General features: G+C 46.2%; 3 protein-coding genes across 6 annotated transcripts in view; all 3 read right to left on the bottom strand.

The window, feature by feature from the left end:
* On the bottom strand, nucleotides 1-14,301 carry LOC105462389 (metastasis-associated protein MTA3). 4 transcript variants are annotated; one of them, XM_011708931.1, is made up of 13 exons: nucleotides 14,168-14,301; nucleotides 12,941-13,645; nucleotides 11,643-11,710; nucleotides 11,310-11,403; nucleotides 7,600-7,782; nucleotides 5,428-5,673; nucleotides 5,052-5,320; nucleotides 4,712-4,900; nucleotides 4,204-4,626; nucleotides 3,484-4,078; nucleotides 3,037-3,183; nucleotides 1,921-2,179; nucleotides 1-1,262 (listed from the first exon to the last, which is right to left on the bottom strand). In XM_011708931.1, the coding sequence occupies exons 2-13, from the start codon at nucleotides 13,053-13,055 to the stop codon at nucleotides 1,124-1,126; spliced, it is 2,727 nt and encodes a 908-aa protein (XP_011707233.1). In that variant the 5' UTR covers nucleotides 13,056-13,645; nucleotides 14,168-14,301; the 3' UTR covers nucleotides 1-1,123. The 4 variants fall into 4 exon arrangements, with proteins under 4 accessions (XP_011707233.1, XP_011707232.1, XP_011707231.1 ...); XM_011708930.1 differs by having other exon boundaries at nucleotides 14,207-14,301; XM_011708929.1 differs by having other exon boundaries at nucleotides 12,941-14,301.
* Nucleotides 14,302-16,065: 1,764 nt separating this feature from the next.
* Nucleotides 16,066-19,308, bottom strand: LOC105462388. Its single transcript, XM_011708928.1, has 3 exons — nucleotides 18,062-19,308; nucleotides 16,962-17,789; nucleotides 16,066-16,834 (listed from the first exon to the last, which is right to left on the bottom strand). The coding sequence occupies exons 1-3, from the start codon at nucleotides 18,405-18,407 to the stop codon at nucleotides 16,800-16,802; spliced, it is 1,209 nt and encodes a 402-aa protein (XP_011707230.1). The 5' UTR covers nucleotides 18,408-19,308; the 3' UTR covers nucleotides 16,066-16,799.
* Nucleotides 19,309-20,675: 1,367 nt separating this feature from the next.
* LOC105462469 (probable phytanoyl-CoA dioxygenase) overlaps nucleotides 20,676-20,888 on the bottom strand; it is a 1,422-nt gene continuing 1,209 nt past the window's right edge. The window contains exon 3 of the mRNA XM_011709091.1: nucleotides 20,676-20,682. Coding sequence (XP_011707393.1) covers nucleotides 20,676-20,682 — 7 coding nt within the window. The remainder of the gene's footprint in view (nucleotides 20,683-20,888) is intronic.

The raw sequence follows: 20,888 nt of genomic DNA, 5'->3' as shown, positions 1-20,888 counted from the left end.
TCATCAAACTTGAAAATTTTAATTAATAAAAATATTCACAATGCATCGCTTCTTACGCCCATACGTACTAATTCATATATTCGCTGTCATTCGACAATACACATTCTCTCATTCGGTTACGTATTCTCTCTCGCGCGCTCACTTTCTCTCTCTCTCTCTCTCTCTCGCTTACTCCTTTTCTCTCTTACGCACATTCGCTACCAAACGCATTCGTCTCTGTTCTCATTCGCATGGCCGTAACATTGTGATTGCGTTCAGAAAATACAACACTTGAATAACGTTCTGAAAAACATACCGGTACAGATCTCGAAGTATATTCGAAGTATTGCATATTATAATATTATACCAATGCATATTATAATATTATAACAATGCATATTATAATAGTATATTATACTCAGAAGTATACCTTGTTCCACATGTTATTCGAAAGTTGCACCATCGTTGTGTTTTCTGTGAACAGCTTATTCATGCTTATCCGCAGATATCGGCCAATATTTTTTTTATCGCTATTAAATTCGTACCGAATCGCTTTTCGGTACTTACATGTCCATGTATATATTAAGTGTAAGTTGAGAGATGCGTGTGTTGTGTGTATCGCGTGTATGTGTATCATGTGTGTATATGCTGTTGCATGAGTTGGATGTGTGCGTGTGTGTGTGTGGGTTGCGTGTGGCTGTGTAGTATAATGTATATGTACATTCAATTATTAATAATAATTATTATTAATAACAACAATAATACGAATAAAAAAATCCGTTGAATGACTTAGTTCGCGGACATTTAATTCTTCAGTAGTAATAGTGAAGTCGTTACAGTTCAGTATGCGATGTTCTCCGATTGTTCAACAAGCATATTCGGTCAAGCGAGGCCTTTTTCTCTTACCACTCGGATCTGCTCGGTTTTTTCATGAGAAAAAAAAAAAGGAAATCCCGTCATGGAGGAGCTTTCCGGGGTCTTCCAGATCGAAAGTTAGCGACTGTTACACAATCCATCGGAGCTGCCGATGATAATACACGAAACTGTGACCTTCACTTGCTTAAAAATTGCGTTACAGCGTCATGCTTCGCGATTAGCAAACCGACATACAATGTCCGATTGTGTTTGTCCCGAATGTGCGAATTCAATCCAAGATGACGACCATATCGTCTTGGCGACCTGCTCTTTGGAGGTGAAGCGGATTCAGGGGGAGCGACATTCTGCGCCACGGTTTGCGCGCCGCTCTTCGCAATTCCATCGAGGCCAGGTTTCTTCTGGCTCTTCTGCAATTCGACAAGTCGGAAGAATTAGCATTAAATCAAATGCATACGTCACCATATAATTGCTATTACTAAACCATTACGAAGACGGAAAAAATTCTTATATTTAGAAATATTAAAAGATTTTAAAAATTTAGAAATATTAAGATTTTTTGAGGTATAAAAATCAAATTGGAGAAATAAAAATAAGTAAATCGCAAGTGATGTATATCCGTTTCTCTTTCATATAATCTTACTTCTTCGAAGTCTTTTATTACGTAATTGATAAATTTGAAGACTAAAGATTATATTCACATTTATACTCGTTTACGTTGATTATTCTTAAGAGATTGGTTCACGCTTATTACCATATAATTGCTATTACTAAAACATTACGAAGACGGAAAAAATTCTTATATTTAGAAATATTAAAAGATTTTAAAAATTTAGAAATATTAAGACTTTTTGAGGTATAAAAATCAAATTGGAGAAATAAAAATAAGTAAATCGCAAGTGATGTATATATCCGTTTCTCTTTCATATAATCTTACTTCTTCGAAGACTTTTACGTAATTGATAAATTTGAAGACTAAAGATTATATACACATTTATACTCGTTTACGTTGATTATTCGTAGAAATTGGTTCACGTTTATTTTCGATAGTCTGACTTTTATACTAACTTGATCTGTTCGGTTGCGCGGAAGTAGACATCATCCGGTGCGTCCATCCACGACATAACTTGCTTACGCGCGTTACTTCTGGACAGCGGCGGACCGTGAGGCAGAGAATGTGGATGAGAGGCCCTGCCGTTAAGAGGCGGCGCGAGAGGAAGAACTGCGGGCGGGGGATGCTCCAGCGTGTGCTTCGGGTGTAGTTGCTGCGAGTGATGCCTTTTCGTTGGCGGTCCGGCAGAAGGAAGTCCTGCGTTCAGGGCAATACCTAAAAACGGAAAAACGAAAGCTCGCGATAATTTTATTATACAAAGAATTCCTGAATATTATATTTTGATATAATTGCGTGTTCGCAAGACATTTCACAAGCAAGTTACCAAATACAGGGGTGAGTATTCAAATTTTGTAAAAGAATTCCCTGAAAATTCTCGGATTTTCCGGGAATTTTATTCAAAATTCCAGGTGAGATTAGAGAACTTCTCAATGCAGCTTTAAAATAAATTAGACACTAAAAGTTCTAACAACGTATAGAACTTGATGCGTGAAACAATTTAATCTTCTATATACAATAGTTACATCTCCATATAAAATTTTTTAAATGTAACGAAAGATTTTGTATGAAGATGTAACTACATATGTGAAAATTAAATTGTTTCACGCACTCAAGTTCTGCGTTATTAGACTCTTAATAATTTATTATTTACGGATTATCGTTATTATTTTAGATTGAAGAGTCTTCATATATAGTATATGTCAATTTTAAAATAAATCAACTTTCAATATTAGGAGCTTTCGATATGGGGCCAAGTTTACTTTCTAAAGGGATAAAATTAAATTTCAAAAATTTCCATGAGAATCCATGATTTTCAAAGGCAAAAATGAAATTTCCTGAGAATTCCAGGTTTTCCCGGTTTTTTCCGGTACCACCCTAAATTATTAATTTTATTAGCACATCAATCGTCTATAAAATAGCGCGAATCGCACAGATAATTCTTGAATGTTATATTTTGATATAATCATGTTTGCAAGACATTTCACGAGCAAGTATTGATTAACAATTATTAATTTTATTGGCACATCAATCGTCAATAAAATAGCGCGAATCGCGCAGATAATAAAATTTACCGTCTGAACCATTGATTTCGTCGAACGGTCTTGGGCGTTTCAAGATATTTTGTTGAGTCGACATAACAGGCTGCGGCTGGGGTGGTGTCAATGTGAGCCTGTCCACCTCAGGTTTGTTTGGTACTCTCTCGTACAAAAGACTGCCATCTGCAACATTAATAATACTTTATGTTATTAGATCATATACATCTATAATAATGTACCTCACACATACGCGTGTGTGTACACATATAGGGAATGAAATCATCAAGAATGTTGAATAATGAGTAATATTTCCCATGCAACAAATATAATTGCCGCTCAATATACTTATCTTAACAATCTTACGGCTATCTCTCATTTATTATTTGTCAACTTGTTCAGACCGTCTTATTTACTTTACCCAATTTTTATTAAATTGCCTAACTTTTTATGTCACTCATGTAAAATTAATTGCACGTTACGTACCCGGTGCCTTTGGTGGACGTGGAAATGAGACTCGGTCGGGTTGCTTGCGCTGCGCCGGGGCAGTTAGTGTCAGCCAGTCCCAGTCGCCGGGCTGCCGGGGTGACGGATGATCGCCTAGGCGCGAGGCGATGTCGATCACTTGGGGACGCGGCCGAGGCCGTACGGCGCGTGCAAGGATACGCAGTTCCGTTGGAGTTTTGGATGCCAGCTGGGCGCATAGGTGCCGCAACGGCGCGGCATTCACCGGCTGATGGGGCGCCCGCGCGGCGTGGCGTGTGCGCAACTGCGCGGCGCACAGACGTCGCGCGGCGCGCGCCAGCAAGGAGGTGCGCAGGTAAAACGCGGACCGGGTCTTCATGACCGGCCGTGGTGATCCGCCGCCGCCGCCGCCGCTTCCGGCGGCGCCGCGCAGATCCACTCCGTGCGCGCTCGCGTAGTGACGGCTCAGGTGAGCCTTCAGTTTGAACTCCTTGCCGCAGGTGGGAATGCTGCATCGATGCGGCCTGTGCGCGCCGCCCATCCCCTTGCTCTCCTCATCCGAACCGGCGCCGGCGCGTTTCCTCTCGAGATCGACGTCGTCTATGCGCGACGGCACCTGTTTTGCGGCAAAGAGAAAACGGCACGCATGAGATGCAGTACACACAGGGGGGGCTGTCACCGTTAACCACGGTCACACAATCTCGCGTTATCGTTGAGCACCGGTGTGCCCTTGACGCATACCTTGAGCCCTCCGTACTTCTTCCAATACGTCCAACAGGGTTGACAGAGACGGTACTGCATGTGAGAGGGTCCCCAAGCGTACCACTGTGGACTCTGGACGACCTGACAACTCTCGCACGGCTTCCCACCGACTCCGACCATAAGTATTCCGGAATTGTCGCCCACCATGCTGCCGTTACTGTTACCGTTCAAAACGCTGGTCGGCTTTCCGTTACTGTTGCTATTACTGTTGCCCAGAGGTACAATCGTGGCGGTGGAAGGAGCGGTTGTCGACGCGGGAGTCTTATTGTAATTTGGTATATAAACTTGCTTCAGCTTACTCTCCGCCTCCACAGCCTTCACTCTCTTCTGCTGGACATACCGATCCGTCGTTTTCCACATGTAATAATACTCGATTACGTTCTTCAATGTTTTCCACGGTAACTGTAAGACATAAGAAACATTGATAAAAACACGTAGCCGTGTTTTTTTTTTTAATTTATCCGCGCGTGTTAATGCGTATGCTTACAAAGTCCGCTCGTATATCCGCGAAGTCCTTCCCGTATTTCTCGAGCGCCTCTTCGAACAGGTTCGCCTCGGACGCGCTCCATTCTTCCATCTCGTCTCGGCACAATACAGGACCGGTACTAGGTACTAGAGACGCTAAGGCATTCGATAAGTCATAGGCATGCAGGTGTAATGTGTCCATCGCGTGGAACTGCAATGCAATTGACAAGATTTAAATGTGAAATGTGTGACCAATACTCTCTCTCTCTTCTCTCTTTCTCTCTCTCTCTCTCTCTGAGAACATCAATTTATCCAATTAAATTTTTATCTGTCTGCAGTGCGCCAAACGGATCGTCTCTTACCAGGGTAATGTCTCTAGATGCAGCAGCTGCGGACATATGCAGGGAGGGCTGCTTAATGGAGGACGAACAGTCTAAGGCTCTCGCAAAGGTGCCTACTGATCTGCTTACGACGAGGAATTGATCGATCTGACGATCTGTCATATTGTGCCTCGGAGTCCATATTAAAGTCTCCAAGTCCTGTAGCTTGCGAGTATCCGCATCTCTCTCGGCGTGTGTCAATACCGCCGGTATATCTGTTGCCTGATATCTACTACCCACTCTAATTTCGCCTGCAACGCAAAAAACATAATTTCGTTAATTTCGATTTCGTGTGCATAATATATATATATATATATATATATATGATGGAAAAAGTGCATTTCGATATATATCTTACCTTTGTCAGCAAGCAAAGTGCGCTGAGCAGGATCAAATACTAAGCAGTAAAAAAATGAATCCTCTTTATTCAGATAACTCGTCAAGGATTCGGTTTCGTTCAGTAAAGTAACGCAACATTTGCCCCTAATGTGCGTGGCGGGCATAGTCTCCACTTGTCGCGATAAAAACAACTCCCTGTGTTTCATTTGGTGACGTTGTTTAGAACTTAATTCCGTTACACCTCCAGGAACACCTTCTTCCATCCCTATACACGGTGAAAAAAAAAAAGCGCAATAATATTCGTGCCGTGTATCGTGAGACAGAATATCGTCTTGTATAAAAGTAAAATAAAAAAAAACAATAAGTTCGAATTGTAGAAAAAAAATGTTATCAACAACGAAGAAGTTAAAGAAGCTGAATAATTATATACTGTGTGAACAAAATAATACATTTAATTTTCTAAAGCAAATAATTTTTATAACCTCCGTGAATTGTTACGCTTTTACTTTTTATTAATGCGTTTAATTGATTAAAAAGCCAGTCACATATCACTATAAGGAGGAGATCATTTTCTAAAGAGAGCATGCAAAAGACAAGTATGCGATAACGGTAAGGTCTACATACTGCAACGAGTATAAATATAAAGGCTAAACACGCGAGGAAACGGAATGCTTAAAGTCTCGTACTTGGAACATTCGTAAAGCTTTTTCTTTTATTTTTTTTTTTTTTCATTTTCCATTATCACTTTTGTCGCTTTTAAGTAATTGTCTTGATAATTTCTCTAATGAAATTCGATATCGATTCGGTATCGAAGATGCGGAAGTTGATTTACGCACAAGCGTCTTGCAGCTTTCGACTAACCCAAGACTAACCGTGTTCCGAGTAGCATTATCTTTTTAATTAATCTCTTACACGTCTCTATTTCGCAGGAAGTTAAAGTAATGAGGTAAATGAAATGCGCGGGGGATATACGGCAGAATCAATGAATACTCGAGCACGGTGTATACTGAACCAAAAAGAGAAACACCAGCGAGAGCGGGCAACATAAAGGCAAACGAAGAATAATTGCAAGGCAAAAATAATCTGCAACGGAAAGGAGATTAACTGTCGATAAAAAGTTATGTCATTTAGAGAAGCCTCAGATTACTAAAGTGTCATCGTATACGATGCGGCGGGATTCGTTTGTCTATATGAATGATAAATGAATGACGTGGTGAAGGGAAGGTGTGTGTCGCGGCGACGAGAGCAGATTCTACTTGACTGATAAACCGGGAAGATTAAGAATATTAAAAGCTGACAGGCAGTATCAAGATGCCGGCAAATAAGAGCAGACGCTCGCGGGAGTCTGCTGTGTGTTCTAAATATAAGACGTTGAATCAAATACGAAAAGTCAATAATACCGGGCGAGATATTTATGTGAATGATTGCGAATGAATGATTTGTACGGGCACTTTTTGTATGATAAAAGTCACCGAACCTCTTTGTCAATTAGCTTAAAGAAAGGAGCCCGGTTACGCCCAATTTACTGTCTCTTTGGCCTTACAGTGAAATTTTGCCTTGATTCACGACATTCACCAAGATTACAAAGAATTTTAATGAATCCCGCCGCTAAATCAGTAGCCTTGTATCGTCACTGGCTTCTATATAAGACTAATGAGATAAACAAAAGATGCAAGTTGTATGCCATTTACCGACGAATCTACGTATTATTTAAACGCTTTGCGAGCGAAAACATTCAATTTCGATTTTTTTCCTAATGTGTCAAAAAAATTATAAGATTAATATAATTATATAATTCGATATATAATTGTGCCTATTTTTAATAATTATTCATTTTAATGTCAATTTTATAAGACCGTAAATACAAGATATATATACTACACTATTTGTAAAAGTATTAAAAATACTTGTACTCACATACACGCATAAAACTGGCCGTTTAATATTTCGACACGCCAGAAATATAATAAAATCGTGCGCCCAGCAACTGTATTAGTCAATGAAAAATATATATAAAAATTAAATTTTGTATATATTACAATTAAATATTTCATATAGATAGGACATGTGCGTTTATATACGCATCTTAAAAAATTGTTATTTTTGCATCGCTATATTTCGCATACATGAGGCTCGATTTAGATTCGTCGGTAATGGTCATCCTTTTGATCTTTTGACTACCCTCACTCACCATGGGGCTCTTGGGCCTCCGATAATGGGGCCTTCAGCCAGCCCCCTTTCCCGCCCCCTTTGATCATCACTTTGGGCCCGATACCATCTTTATTAGTCATTTCCTTAGCAGTGTCGGGATTCTCGAGTTTCTGATTCTGTGTACTCGCAGGGGATTCTGACCTCTGCTGCTCCGCGCTTGCCACTGGAATTTTCATTACAAGAAACCCACTCTACGTATCTCTCGGTTTTGTTTTTTGTTTTTGTTTTTTTTCTAAATCTCGTACACAATAGAAACGCTAGGAAGATAGAACGTTACGACTGCAGGGTGCTAGGCGCGAATTAGCATCTTGCGGCCCTTAACGAGAACTCTACCACGCCGTCGTCCACCTTACGTTCCTTCTACACACGCTTTCACATCTCCTATATCGATTCGCACGCCAGCCGACACGTCGTCGTCCGGCTCATCAGGCGCAATCGTGATTGCGCAATTGCGTTACACGTGCGATTCGCGCGATCATGATTATCTCGGGGGGCCCCAATTCCGTCCGCGTTTCTATTTACCATTCATAGCTCCCACGTCGTATTTTCATTCGGGCGACGTGCGAGATCAATACCTCCGCGTTGACCGTTCTTCTCCTCCGTGGGATCAAAATACCACCTCCGGCGTCCGAACCCTCATTTCGAGTTCTGCGGACGTGTGCGTAACACACGACGGAGAGACATATAGATACCCTCTCCCCCCCCCCGCCCGTAATTACCGCCCGGCGTGCGATTTTCGTGCGTGGGCGCTCCGCTCCGAGTGCCGTGTCGGATGTTTTCCTCCTCGCTCGCGGGAAAGCGCGCGCGAGGAACAAAAGGCGGCGGAATCGTCGGCGCCCCGTTTTTGCGGTTTCCGCGATCGACCGGCCGGCCGGCCGGCCGGCGACCGGCGGGGGGGGGTCCGCAGAACGGAGTAAAAATTCATTATAATCGGGCCGGACTTTCGCGCAACCGTCTGATTAGCGCCGTTGATATTTCCTTCCCAACGCGGGTCTCTCTGTTAATATATACCTATACGCGAGCATTGACGCCGCCAGCCGGTGCGGCGCGGGCGTGAGCGCACGAGCCGAAACCGATTTCTCCCATAGAGCCCTTTTCCTTCGACCCCCTTTGCCCCCCCCCACCCCAACACCACCCCCCTTGCCCTTCCGTTCCCCGCTTGCAGTCACACGCGGACACACCCGGGTGTGTGCGATAGCGCCCGTGGTGCGTGTGTATCGACTTCCGCGAAAGACAAAGGAGAAACGAATATTCCTTTTTTTTTATTTTTACGCGAAAATTCGAGGTACCTCGGAGGAGCAAGAAAGAAAGAGAGAAAGAGAGAGAGAGAGAGTACGAGAGAATATACGATGAAAAGGGGAGAGAACCCAATTCGGAGCAAATACCGTCGAACGAACGCATATACATAGCGACGAGGCCGTTACATACATACATACAGATATATATATATATATATATATATATATATATGTATATAGCATATACATACATACATACATTCGGAGACACAGACAAAGAGAGAGAGAAACGTATACATATATACATATACATGGGGCGCGAAAGAAGAGAAGAGGAAGAGAAGGAGAGGAAGAAGGGGGAGAGGGGGGTGGAGGAAAGGGGGGAGTTTGGTGAGGCGAGGGGGACGAACGTACCGGGGGAGAGTGGTAGCAAATGCTTAAAACGAAGATGGCTAGTGGGGCCCACCATTTTCGCCCGGGCACACACGTACACACAAACACACACACATACACACGTGTGTCGGTGTGGGGAAATACACGTAACATATACCCAAGCAACCCCTGCGTCAGCCATCCATTTAGTTGAGGGTGGTGGGTGGACCGGGTGGGTGTAGGGGGGAAAAAGGGGGTGGTGGTGGTGGCGGTAGAAGAGGAGGAGGAGGAGGAGGAGGAGGAGGAGGAGGGCCGGGAGGTAGATGGAGATGGAGGAGGATGAGGAGGTGGAAAAGGGGGACCTAGCGGGTGCACCAGCGTCCCCCCTTCGTCCACCCCCTCCCCCTCATCCCCCTCCCTCCCTCCCCCCCAGGCAGATCGATACAACCCCCGTCTCCCACAACCCGCCCAACCACCCCCGCAACTTTACTTATTATACATTCCCACCCCAAATCCCCGCGTCTCATTATCTTTGTCATTGCGAAGGAAAAATCGAGAAAGCCCCGGGATAACGTGTGTAACTCTATATACACGCGCGCGGCGCGAACGAAACAGAAATGCGTGCGTGCGTATAACGTGCATGCGTGCGCTTGTGTGTGTATATACGTGTGTGTGTATGTGTGTACGTGTGTACGTGTGCGTCGCGTGTCTCCTGGGAGCACAATTTTTTTTTCCTTTTTCTTTTTTTTTTTTTTTTTTCGTTCGGCCCTTGAACCGTATTAATATCGGGGTATCCGAGTAAGCGGGATCGTTTCGCCGAAGATCAGCCACGCGCGAAGCCGTTCGCACCTCGAGCGCGAGATTTCGCGAGAAACGCGTCTCCCCTCGGGGATCGATCGATCGGTCGATCGATCGGATTCTATATAGGGAAGAGGATGATTTTTTTTTTTTTTCGAGAGCCGCGACGGCTGTTTCCTTTCCTAATAGAGAGATACACGTTTCCGTGGCGTCGCGTTACAATACAGATCCTGATGTATACGAATGAAACCCAAGCTCCCTCGACTATGTACAACGTTGTGTTACACGACGACGACGACGACGACGACGACGACGACGATCGCAAAGGTAGCTCGATGCTCCGCGTGACTCTTCCCGGTTCTGTGCGAGTCACGTTACAACGGCACACACGCACGGAGATGCGCGCGGTGTGTCGCACGCGTTTCCCTCCCCCTTCCCCCTGCCCTCCCCCCTCCTCCCGATCTCTCGAATTTTCGTTACCGCCTGTATCGCGAGAGAGAGGTGTCTCTCGTCAATAATGATTGCCAAAGCGGAGAAAATCGATACCCGCCTCGGAAATTGCGGCCAGAATCTTCCGTGCTGGGTGAGATGAAACCCGTGGACTCGCGGATGAAATTTACCTCACCTATATGATAACGGCTATCGATCTCGCCGGTGTAAGAGTCGGCGAGCGTTAAAAAAAAATAAAAAATAAAAAAAAACTATAACTCGTCCCTCTCGTGCTTTGCGATAATTCAACGTCTCGCCCGTGGTGTCGTCGCGTTGTACGCTTTGCGTGTACGTATGTACACGCTCGAAAACGCTGCGCGCGATTTCGCCGGACCGTCGCGAGCGGCGCGGGCGGGTGGCGTCGCGCTCAAGACGCGGACAGTCGTCTCCGAGGGAGATACGCGCGCGGGAGAGCTTCCGCTCTCCTATACTTTTTTTTTCTCACGTCGCACCAACGAAAAGCTTTGGCATTCTCGTGCGTTGTTAGTAATAACGTTAGTATACAATTGATAAATCCGGGATAGTTATAAGAAAACGCTCATCGGAAAATATAGATCTTCTCGAGGAAGCGTGTTTTTAGTTATATCTAGAAGAAGGGGAAGTATTATCTTTCTTGGTAAACGTGAAAAAAAAAGACGTGCGTGAAGCGACGTAAGAGAGAGAGGAAATAAAAAATCGGAATAATTCTATACTAACGTGAGATACTCTCTGACACACGGTCCTCCCACACCTTTACAAATATTTACGATAATATACACGGTAAGTTTGCCGCGCGTGGACGTGTGCTACTTACATTGATGCTTGTCCGCCAGCATAACTAAGGTAGGCGGCAAATCCCTCCGCCTGAAGAAGCACATGACTTTTGCCTCGACATTCCCGTTCGCGGTCTGGAAGAAAAAACGGGAATGATTTAACGAATTTTATATACGAGTTTTATCGCGGCGGCAGCCTAGGTCTGTGTGTGTATATATATATGCATAACATCTGCATTATTAAAGAGAATTTCAATATATTTAGATAGATGAGTGCAGACGAATATAAATAGCCGGTCGATCCTCATTATAATTTCTCGCTAAAATGCAGCAGCGCGCTCAAGTCGGCCGCTCCGCTCATTTTAATACCTTACCTTATTTAATTCTTCTATCCTCCTAATCTGATACGGCGACGAGGTGGTGGTCTCAAAATATACGTAATCTGTAAGAAAAAAAAGGAAACAACAGTCTTATCGCAATCTTATGAAAATAATGAAAAGAGAAAAAACTATAAATTAATATTATTATTATAAGTTATTCCTCAAATTATTGCAAAAACTGTAAACTATTGTGCTCCATCTCAAAAGAACTTGATTATCTACTGATATTGAACTATGATATTGAAGCTTTGATTATCTCGCGCCCAAAATACAATCTTCTCTTGAAAATCTCGGGGATACTTCCGAAATACACAAGCAGTGTGTCCGAGAGGAGAAGGGGATTAGATCTAGGAAGGAACTTTCTTGAGATCTCTGGAAAATACGTAGAGGCAACTGCGGAAGTGGAGATTTCGGCGGGACATTGCACGCCGCGGCCACCACCGTTGCCGGTAATACAAAATCGAAATGAGAGATAGACAGAGAGGAGTAGGGGAGAGCATGAGTGAGTGAGTGAGTGAGTGAGTGAGAGAAAGAGGGAGATGGTAAAGGAAAACCGTTTCTCGTCCGCGAGATCTAGCGCGTGGTATCTCGTGCACGATATATAACGAATGTATCGATATAACGAACAAACGGCGGCTCCTGGCCGGTAATCGCCAGGATCCAATTTTGATCCGCGAGATTTGTCGCGCAAGAAATTAACGTGACCTGAACATGAGAGAGAGAGAGAGAGAGAGAAAGGAAGGACGATTGCGCGGGGGAGGAAAGTGATGAAGGGCAGGGGGGACAGAGAGACAGAGAGAAAGAGAGAGACAGAAGAATGGACGACTCGGATGGGCAAGGAGCAGGAGGGGGGAGGGGGGGGAGGGAGGAAAAGCCAGAGCGTAGGTATAGAACGTTACCAAAGGGGGGAAGAGCGGAAAAGGGGGGAGCGAGGGGTGGCGGAGTACGAGGGAGATCCAGATGAAGAGTGGAAAGAAGAGAGGGCGCGCGGGGAGCGGGGGCGAGCGGTAAAAGCGGGAGGGGAAGGGGGAAGAACGCGCCGCGCGCGGAGGGTATAGGGGACGCCATTGCGATGCCATTTGCAAACATTAATTTCTCGGAGTTAATTAAAGCCGCTATCTCTCTTTCTCCCCTTGTCTCTCTCTCTCTCCCTCCCTCTTTCTCGAATTACACGAGAATGACGACGACGACGACGACGACGACGACGACGACGACGACGACGACGTCGACGTCGTTATCGCCGTCGTCGGGATAACACGGCCGCGGGGGAATGCATGCGGTTTATACTTTACCTCCCACTCGGTACATGTTTGCTGTCATATTATTGGCGTCCTGCGTGGAGCCAAGAGCGAAATTGGCGTTCTCGTGGTTACCGTGGCCCTCGTGGTATTCGGCCGGCATCGGCATCAAGACTTCGTCGTCCTCCGCAACGTGTGTTACAATCCGGCGGTCGCCGCCGCCGCCGATCGCGCGGCACTCGCACCTCTCTCTCTCTCCCTCTATCTAATTATCACCGTCTCTTCGTTGCTCACGCTGTCTCTCTCTCTCTCCACTACTCCGGTAGATCCCTCGCGGAATCACTCCGTCTCTTTCTCTCTCTTCCTCGCTGGCTCGCGTCTCTCTCGTCAGCTGAATGGTACGGTCAACACCTCACACAGCGTAGTCACTCCATCGTGTTTGTTTGTCCACCGTCAACCCACTACTGCTAAAACTTTCGCGTTCCCGTCTGCCGCCAGTGCGTCCTCTGCCCGTCTGCCTCTCTGTCTCCCTCGGGAAGGAGGGGGGTTTTCTCTCTTTCTATTGCCCTATCTCCGTCCTCTGCTCACGCCGCTTTGTGTCTCTCTCTCTCTCTCTCTCTTTTTCCTCCCTCCCTCCCTCCCGCCTGCGGGGGTTTCGCTACCTGTGTATCTCTCTTTCTTTCTCGCTCTCTGTCTGTCTCCTACTCTCCTTCGGAAGGCCGGAATCCGAATTATTACGTGCGTGCTTGCGCCGTTAAACTGTTATTCACACACCACTCAGATTTATGAAACGTTCGGCGGCTCGCCGTCTGTTCCGTCTTGCAATAACACGCTATCCGAACGAACGAACGAACGAACGGCGTGCGTGCGTGCGTGCGTGCGTGAACGCGTAGAGAGTAATACGTGCGTGCGAGCGTCGTTGTATGCGTACGTGTATGCGTATGAAAACGCACGCACAGCACGCACAGCAGCCGGGAAGGGCGGGAAAATCCGCTGTACCGCGCGGCGCCGTACGTTCGGCGGATCCGCGGGGACTCGTCGAGCCCGCACGTGTCCCACCCGCGCCGAGGATCGAGCGATTAGCAACGTCGGCGGCGGCCGCCGCTGCCGTCGCTCGTAGCACCGAGGCCGACACGGCCCGCCATTTTACTGTCGGCGACTCTCTCGCGCCGAGCCGCGCTACGCTGCCGCGAACGAGAAGGCTAGGGGGGCCCGGAAATTACCCCGACCGACCGACCGTTCGTTCGTTCGTCCGCGCGCGCGGAGAGAACACCACCGCACCTCGAGAGTCGGGTTTCGTCCGCGAGAAGAACCACTCACCCGACTCGACTCTCGTGCGCGGCGTCCACAATCTCTCTCTCGCACGGCCGCCGCGTCGTGTGTTGCACTTCCACAGGGCTGACTCGCGCCACACAGTCCGGCCGCCAGTGTCGCGCGCCTGTGCGAGAAGCCAACGCACTCCGGTCGCGGAGTAACGGAGAAATATGATGACCAATGACGCCGGGCCACGCGAGCGCCACTGCTGGCAGGACTGGCGCACTACTTGGGTGGCGTACTTGGAACGAGAGCCCGTTTCTATAGAGACTCTCTAAACCCGGGTGAGATCTTGAAACGGCTGCTCGCGATTGGTCCGCCACTTTTTTCAATCTGCGCCAATTTTCGAATTGTATTTTCGTTATAAATATATTGACACTTTGAAGATGATTTTATTAAGATTTATAATTCCTCTTAATACTATCGAATAATATGATTCCTTTGTTAACAGCTCTCGTATATGTGTGAAAAATGCGTGAAAGAAACATTTTTTTCGTACAGATGGAAAATATAAATCTATTTATATATAAATATCTGTGTAATTTCTGTATAAATGCATAATTAAATTTGATACAAATGATAGTAAAAGGTTTCCATGTAAATCATAATTTCATTATAATAAAACTAATTATCTTACTAATTTACACATATTCTAATATATTAGTTTAAATAATTTAATTTAATTATATGTTGAATTTACTTAAACAAGCGATTAGTTACTGTTTATCAACTTATTGGTCAACCAATCGGAAGATCTTGTATTGAATCAATCAGGTGTCGCTCGATATTTTCATGTTTAAATGTAATGAAAAACTAATTGTAAATCCTCCTCTTATTACTTTTTACTTGTTTGTATAATTATAATAAATTTTAATATTAAAAGAAAAAATTTGCCAATGCCTTTTTTTGTATGCATTTGTTATAAGAAAATCTAATAATCACCCTGCGTTTAAAGTTAAACACAACGATTCTGAACGTTGCGATATGCCACGTCGCTTGATTTCGCTTTTATAAATATAAATATACATTTATTACACTGCAGAAGATAAATGACGGAGTCAATTGTTGGAATTTTCGAATAATTGTTGCACAATCGTAAATAATTGAACAATTTCTATTGAAACATCGAACAGTACAGAGAATAATTATTGTTAGAGAATATTTTTTAGGTTCCCGATTGGTAATTAGAGGAGCTCGTGATAAATGAAATAATGTTTTAGTATATGAAATATTTATATTTACGAAATTAGTCTTTTTCTATACAATTGCTAATTGCGCAGTCACATACTTCTCCATTTTGTCGGAATCGCTAAAGGGGAATCGCGTACGCGTTGAACAATTAGAATTACTCAATTATTTGTAGAACCTGTGCGAGCTTGCCTTGCTTCCTCACGTGAAAATGTTTCTCGATGCGCCTGACTAAATAATAAATAGAGCAACGAATAAATGTCGATTTGATGAAAATACACGTAACACAAAGATATATTTATTATATACACAATATATAGTGCCTCCTTTTTATAATAATACACATTCGCAAGAATTCGTTCATAATTTAATTTCATGGAATTTCTCGTTAATTATCTCTGTAAGGCACACCCCACCGGTCGTTACCAAAGTAATTTTGTGTCCTTTTCTCCCTCTCTCTCTCTCTCTCTCTCTCTTTCTCGCTCTCGTATTTTGCGTTATATATAATATCATATAAATAACTGTATACCATTGTGGATATATTCTATTTAGAGCCTAAATTTATTATGCATTTCTATCTTTAAGAATAATTAATACGCTAGAGATATAGAGGCAATAATCTGTTCTGTACATAATCCTATGTCTTTCTTATCGATTCCTTTAAGATAAATGTACCATTTTTTTTTCATTAATGATAATAATGACAAGTAACGTTATAAGAATAACGGGAAAATGCATAAATGAGATGCACAGGATGAGACCTGCTCGTGCACAGGCTTACGACGCGCGTGCTCACCCGCGTCCTCGTCCGCGATATACAAAATACGAATAGCAATGTCGAAAATAAAAACGTACGAATGACACTCGTTCGACTGCCGACACATTCCCGCGTCGACTACATATACAGTGAGTTTACGATCGTTTTAAATAATTTTAAAAAATCGCGCACCGATTCTTTTTTTTTCTCTCTCTTTTCTTTTCTTACTTTACGCGGCTTTACTCGCAGGTCGCGTAACGATAAAACACGTGTAATACACACACAGTTGCATTTTTTTTTATCCATAACGTTTTTGTATATTACCACTCACGATTTTTTTCCTTTTTTCTTTTTGAATCTTGCGTAATATTAATATAAAATACCTATGCCGCCATTGACAAATTTATGCATTTGTATGTACAAGTATAGCTCTCCCAAAATCCAATCTACCTGGCTTCATCCTGTACCTGTGTCTCTCTCTCTCTCGCTCGCTCTCTCTCTCTCTCTCTCTCTCTTCTCTTTCTCTACTTGCTAAGATACTATTGTTTTATGAATAAAAAAATACTAATATATATCGCATTGTCGTTGCACGGGCAGTGTTTGCGTAGTATCTTGTCCACTCGTAAGGCACCAACTCTATTGGGATCCTGAGATTCAACCCGCATGCTTCGACAGATTCAGAGGCGTATCTGTAAAACGGGAAATAAGTGTCACCAGCACATCTTCGAATAAATGTCGATCCTTATATTATTTACTTTTGTGTCCCGCGATTATATTATTATAAACATAAACGAATATATATACATATATATATACCTGAAGGAGGTGTGAGAGTTTGTTCCCTGTAGTCTTTGTAATGTGGGGACAATGGATGAGAATGCGGCGATGCGTACAACTGCATAGGAGGCGAATAGTGGACGGGAGATGGATAATGAGGCGCCATCCATAAAGGCGCCGCCCTGTACGGTCCAGGCAACATCGGTATCCCGTAGAGCGGATGGTGTACGGACGTATTGCTGGATCCGATGTAGGGATCGATTCGTACCCTCGGGTAGGCGTTGGTCGATGAGTATTTCACAGGCTGCCGGTCGTCCGGCTTCAGCAGTGTCCTCAGGAAACCCGGCTCGGGACTCGGCTTGTCCTCCCCCAGGATACTCGTTATACTGTACGACGACACTTGCTTCGAGGAGGGAGTCGGCGGCGCGCTCGTCGTGCAAACCGGCTGCGGCGTGGCCCGTCTCTTGGACGCCTGATCCTCCAGCGAGACTCTCTCGAGCTCTCGCAGTATGCGCTTGCGAGGTGACACGACGTTAGGATCCAGCAGGCGCGCCAGCTTATCGATGATCAGGCTCAGCACTTTGCCCGACGACGACGACGACGACGGCGACGACGACGTGCCATTCAATTTCCGCGACGTTCTCGCCGGATAGGCCGTCGATTCCGGAACTGGGACCACGGTCGTGGAATCCAACGGGCGTCTGCGTTTCCTCGCTATCAGGCGAAGATGCGCGCACAGGCGAGTCCTCGGGTTTCGACGATAATAAAAATTGAACTCCGTGGTTATCCTGCGTCGGGGATGGGTCTGCTTCCAGCAGTGATCTCTCTGCCAAGGACTGGATTGGACCGACGAATTGTCATCGGAAACTGAGAACAGAATGCAGAGGCACGTGTTACGTACGAATTAGCTTGATTGCACTGCGCCTACCTTTTTTTCTACACTACAACATTAATGTAAACATTGGAGCAAAAGGTTCAAGAAAACAATATTTACAAGTCTCTTCTCAGAGGCATAATAAGCGTATACGCAAAAGAAATAGTAAAATATAAAAAGAGCTCTGCTAACGTATAATAAAATATAAAGTAATAAGATATAAAAGGAACTCTAATATCTCATATCGATGCTTCCTTTGACCCACCACTGAGGGAAGTGGAGCTCTCCTGTCGATTCGGGATGGTGCTGGCGGGTGGCCAGAAGGTTTTCTTCGGCACGGGAAACCACGTAGTCTTCTCACCGTCCCTGCGATGAGACAATTCCAGGATGAACTTTCCATCCTTGAAGAACTTCAGGCGACCACCAGGGGTTGGCAGCAGAGCGCCGTCGATACGTTGCGCCTCCGTGTGATGAGCTGGCTGGGGACTTGAATTTTTACCGTTTGCCTTGGCGAGGGTCGGGTGCAATGTAGGTGGATCACGCGAGCACATCTCTGTCGTGCCCCTCACGTGACCTGCGTGAGCATGGCATTCTGCTGACTTTTCGCGCATGCTGATACTTTACCGGTATCCATTTTCCTCCGCTGGACCTCTCATACTTGGACTTATCAACGTGAGACACCAACTAGGGATAGGAGAACCTGTTGATTCTCTCTCTCAGAGATTTAAACCTGAAACATCCAGGTGTTCAAGAGTCGGTGACGAGGGACACATCCTCGTCACTCCTGCCCGAAATCTCCTTCTCTCTCGATCCTCCCGAGGAAAACGAGGACCCTTACAGTTTACAAACGTCTGAGGCACGTGGACGACAGGCGGTCAAAACACATGCCACTCTCCGGGTGGGGGTGGAGGGGTAGGGGGGAGGGCGAGACGTCAGAAATTGTGGAGCTGCACAGAAGTCATGACTCGCGGGCGATCATGATGGCTGACAGACACACACGCACGCAGGTTCGGCTCGGCACGCGAGAAACACCCGTTTCGCCTGACGTTTATTCCCCAACGAGGCACGCGGGAGGCGTGAGCGCGTGACCGTACTCCGGTGCAATCATCCGTCGTTGGCACGGTCGCGGTGTTGTCATCGTACCAGCGGACCAGTCACTGGTGCGCGGGCAGCGGCGTCGAATCCTCCAGACGGAGGGGCGACATATTTCATTTTCTTTTTTTCTCTCTCTCTATCTCTCTCTCTCCTTCCACTCGGGCGACGTACGTGTACGTACAACGTGTGCGCGTGCGACGACGCCGGGTCACCACGACTCCGGGCGACGACGAGACTCCGCGACGCAGGCCGCGCGTCGGGTGGCGCGTATACACGGTATATATCAGTTCGACCGCGGCGGCGGCTCGCGCTCGCGAGGCAGGGCAGGGCGCGCGCGGAGAAATCGCGCGGTGTGCACGAGCGTGTTGGCGGTCGCCAACAGACACCCACCCACCCACGCACGCAAGGCACGCACTACCGCCTTCCGCCTCTGGGCTACTCCGCCGCCGGAGCGGCGCGGCGCATCCTGGTACTCGTCCTCCTGGCGAAGCTTACGGGCGACGGGGACGGGCGCAGCCCCGTGGTGCTCCTCCCGCGGTCCGCGTGCCCGAGACCGCCCGCGAGGCAGCAGCCCGCAGCGGGACGGTGGTGGTACGTCGACGGGCGGCAGCAGCAGCAGCAGCAGCAGCAACAGCAGTCCGCGGCGGTGGAAAACACCGCGCGGCCGCGACACATGTGTTTCACTACACCCCGCGAAGCGCAGTCCGCGCGTCCGTCGCCGGCACGGGTGTCCCCCACGGGTCTATCCACGAGCACACGAGTCGCAGAAACACTCGCCAGCCGTGCCTCCTAGCCGTCCGTCCGTCCGTTTCGCTCGCGCGGATCCTCTCGGCCCCGTGTGTCGCTCGCAGAGGGGGAGGGTGGCGGTTGGGGGGTGGGGGGAGGAGGGGGAGAAAAAAAGAGCGTGTGCAAGTGCTCCGATCGCCTCCTTGAGTCGACGGTGTCGACCCTTCTCGTCGACAACACTAGTCGTGGCGGTGGCGGTTCGCGTCCCGCGCGTTCCTCGCGTCCATGCCCCCCCCCCCTCTCCCTCTCCTCAAGATCCTCTCTTTCGCGAGCGCCTCGACCACGCGCGATCCACCGGAGGGATCGAAGGTTCGCTTCGTTTTCCCCCTCGTGAAATCGCCGCAGCGTCTCCCTCGCGTAAAAATCGCGTCCGCGAGCTCTTTCCGTCTCTCTCTCTCTCTCTCGCGCGCTCTCTCCCTCTCCCACCTTGCCCCGTACTTATACGCTCGCGTTTTGCCTCGTTTACGTGAAATCGCGGAATGTTCCGCTCGTTCCGCTCGTCCAAGCTCCTGCCTCGCGAATGAGAACGCCCGCGAAATTCGTATTCGGCGCGGCTCGACGCGCCGCGCGTCTCCTTCGTTTTTTCTTCATTGTCGCACTATTCTGTTTATTATGGATATATATATATATTTTTGCGCAATTTATTTTTTCGCAATCCCCGTTTGTAGAGAGACGCTCGCTTTTTCAGTAGGAAACGTCAATTCGTCCCTGCAGACGACATTCGGAGCAGATTGGACAAGCATCTTTACGACGTCACCATTCAGTTAAACGATACTGACAACACTATCATTGATAATTTTACTTCACCGGACCTTTCCTCTCGCACGGTCGGAATCGTAAATCGATCGCTCTCGTAAAATCGAATAAAAAAAAAGGAAACATTTGATAAATACTTTCATTTTGGCGTACACAAAACGCGTGTGATAATTAAATATTTATTATGCTAATTAGTCTTTTAAAGGAACTACGTTATCTCGTAATGATTATATGATGTCTCTTTACACTCTTGATATAAATGTGATTTATGTGTCAGATATGCGCTTTTAAAATAATTTATGAATCTATTCATCGAGATATCTCTTGTGCTGCTTCAAGATCATGTCACAGATGTTGACATGGAGTTGGACAAACAAAATTTACGACTTATATTTACTTCCGCGTGCGTTCCACGACAGGCGGTGATTCAGAAAAATTTCAAAAATTATGCAAGA

This window comes from Wasmannia auropunctata, unplaced genomic scaffold, assembly GCF_000956235.1.
Source record: "Wasmannia auropunctata unplaced genomic scaffold, wasmannia.A_1.0 LD336099.1, whole genome shotgun sequence".
In the NCBI taxonomy this organism is placed as follows: domain Eukaryota; kingdom Metazoa; phylum Arthropoda; class Insecta; order Hymenoptera; family Formicidae; genus Wasmannia; species Wasmannia auropunctata.
This window is presented reverse-complemented; position numbering and strand designations above follow the sequence as displayed.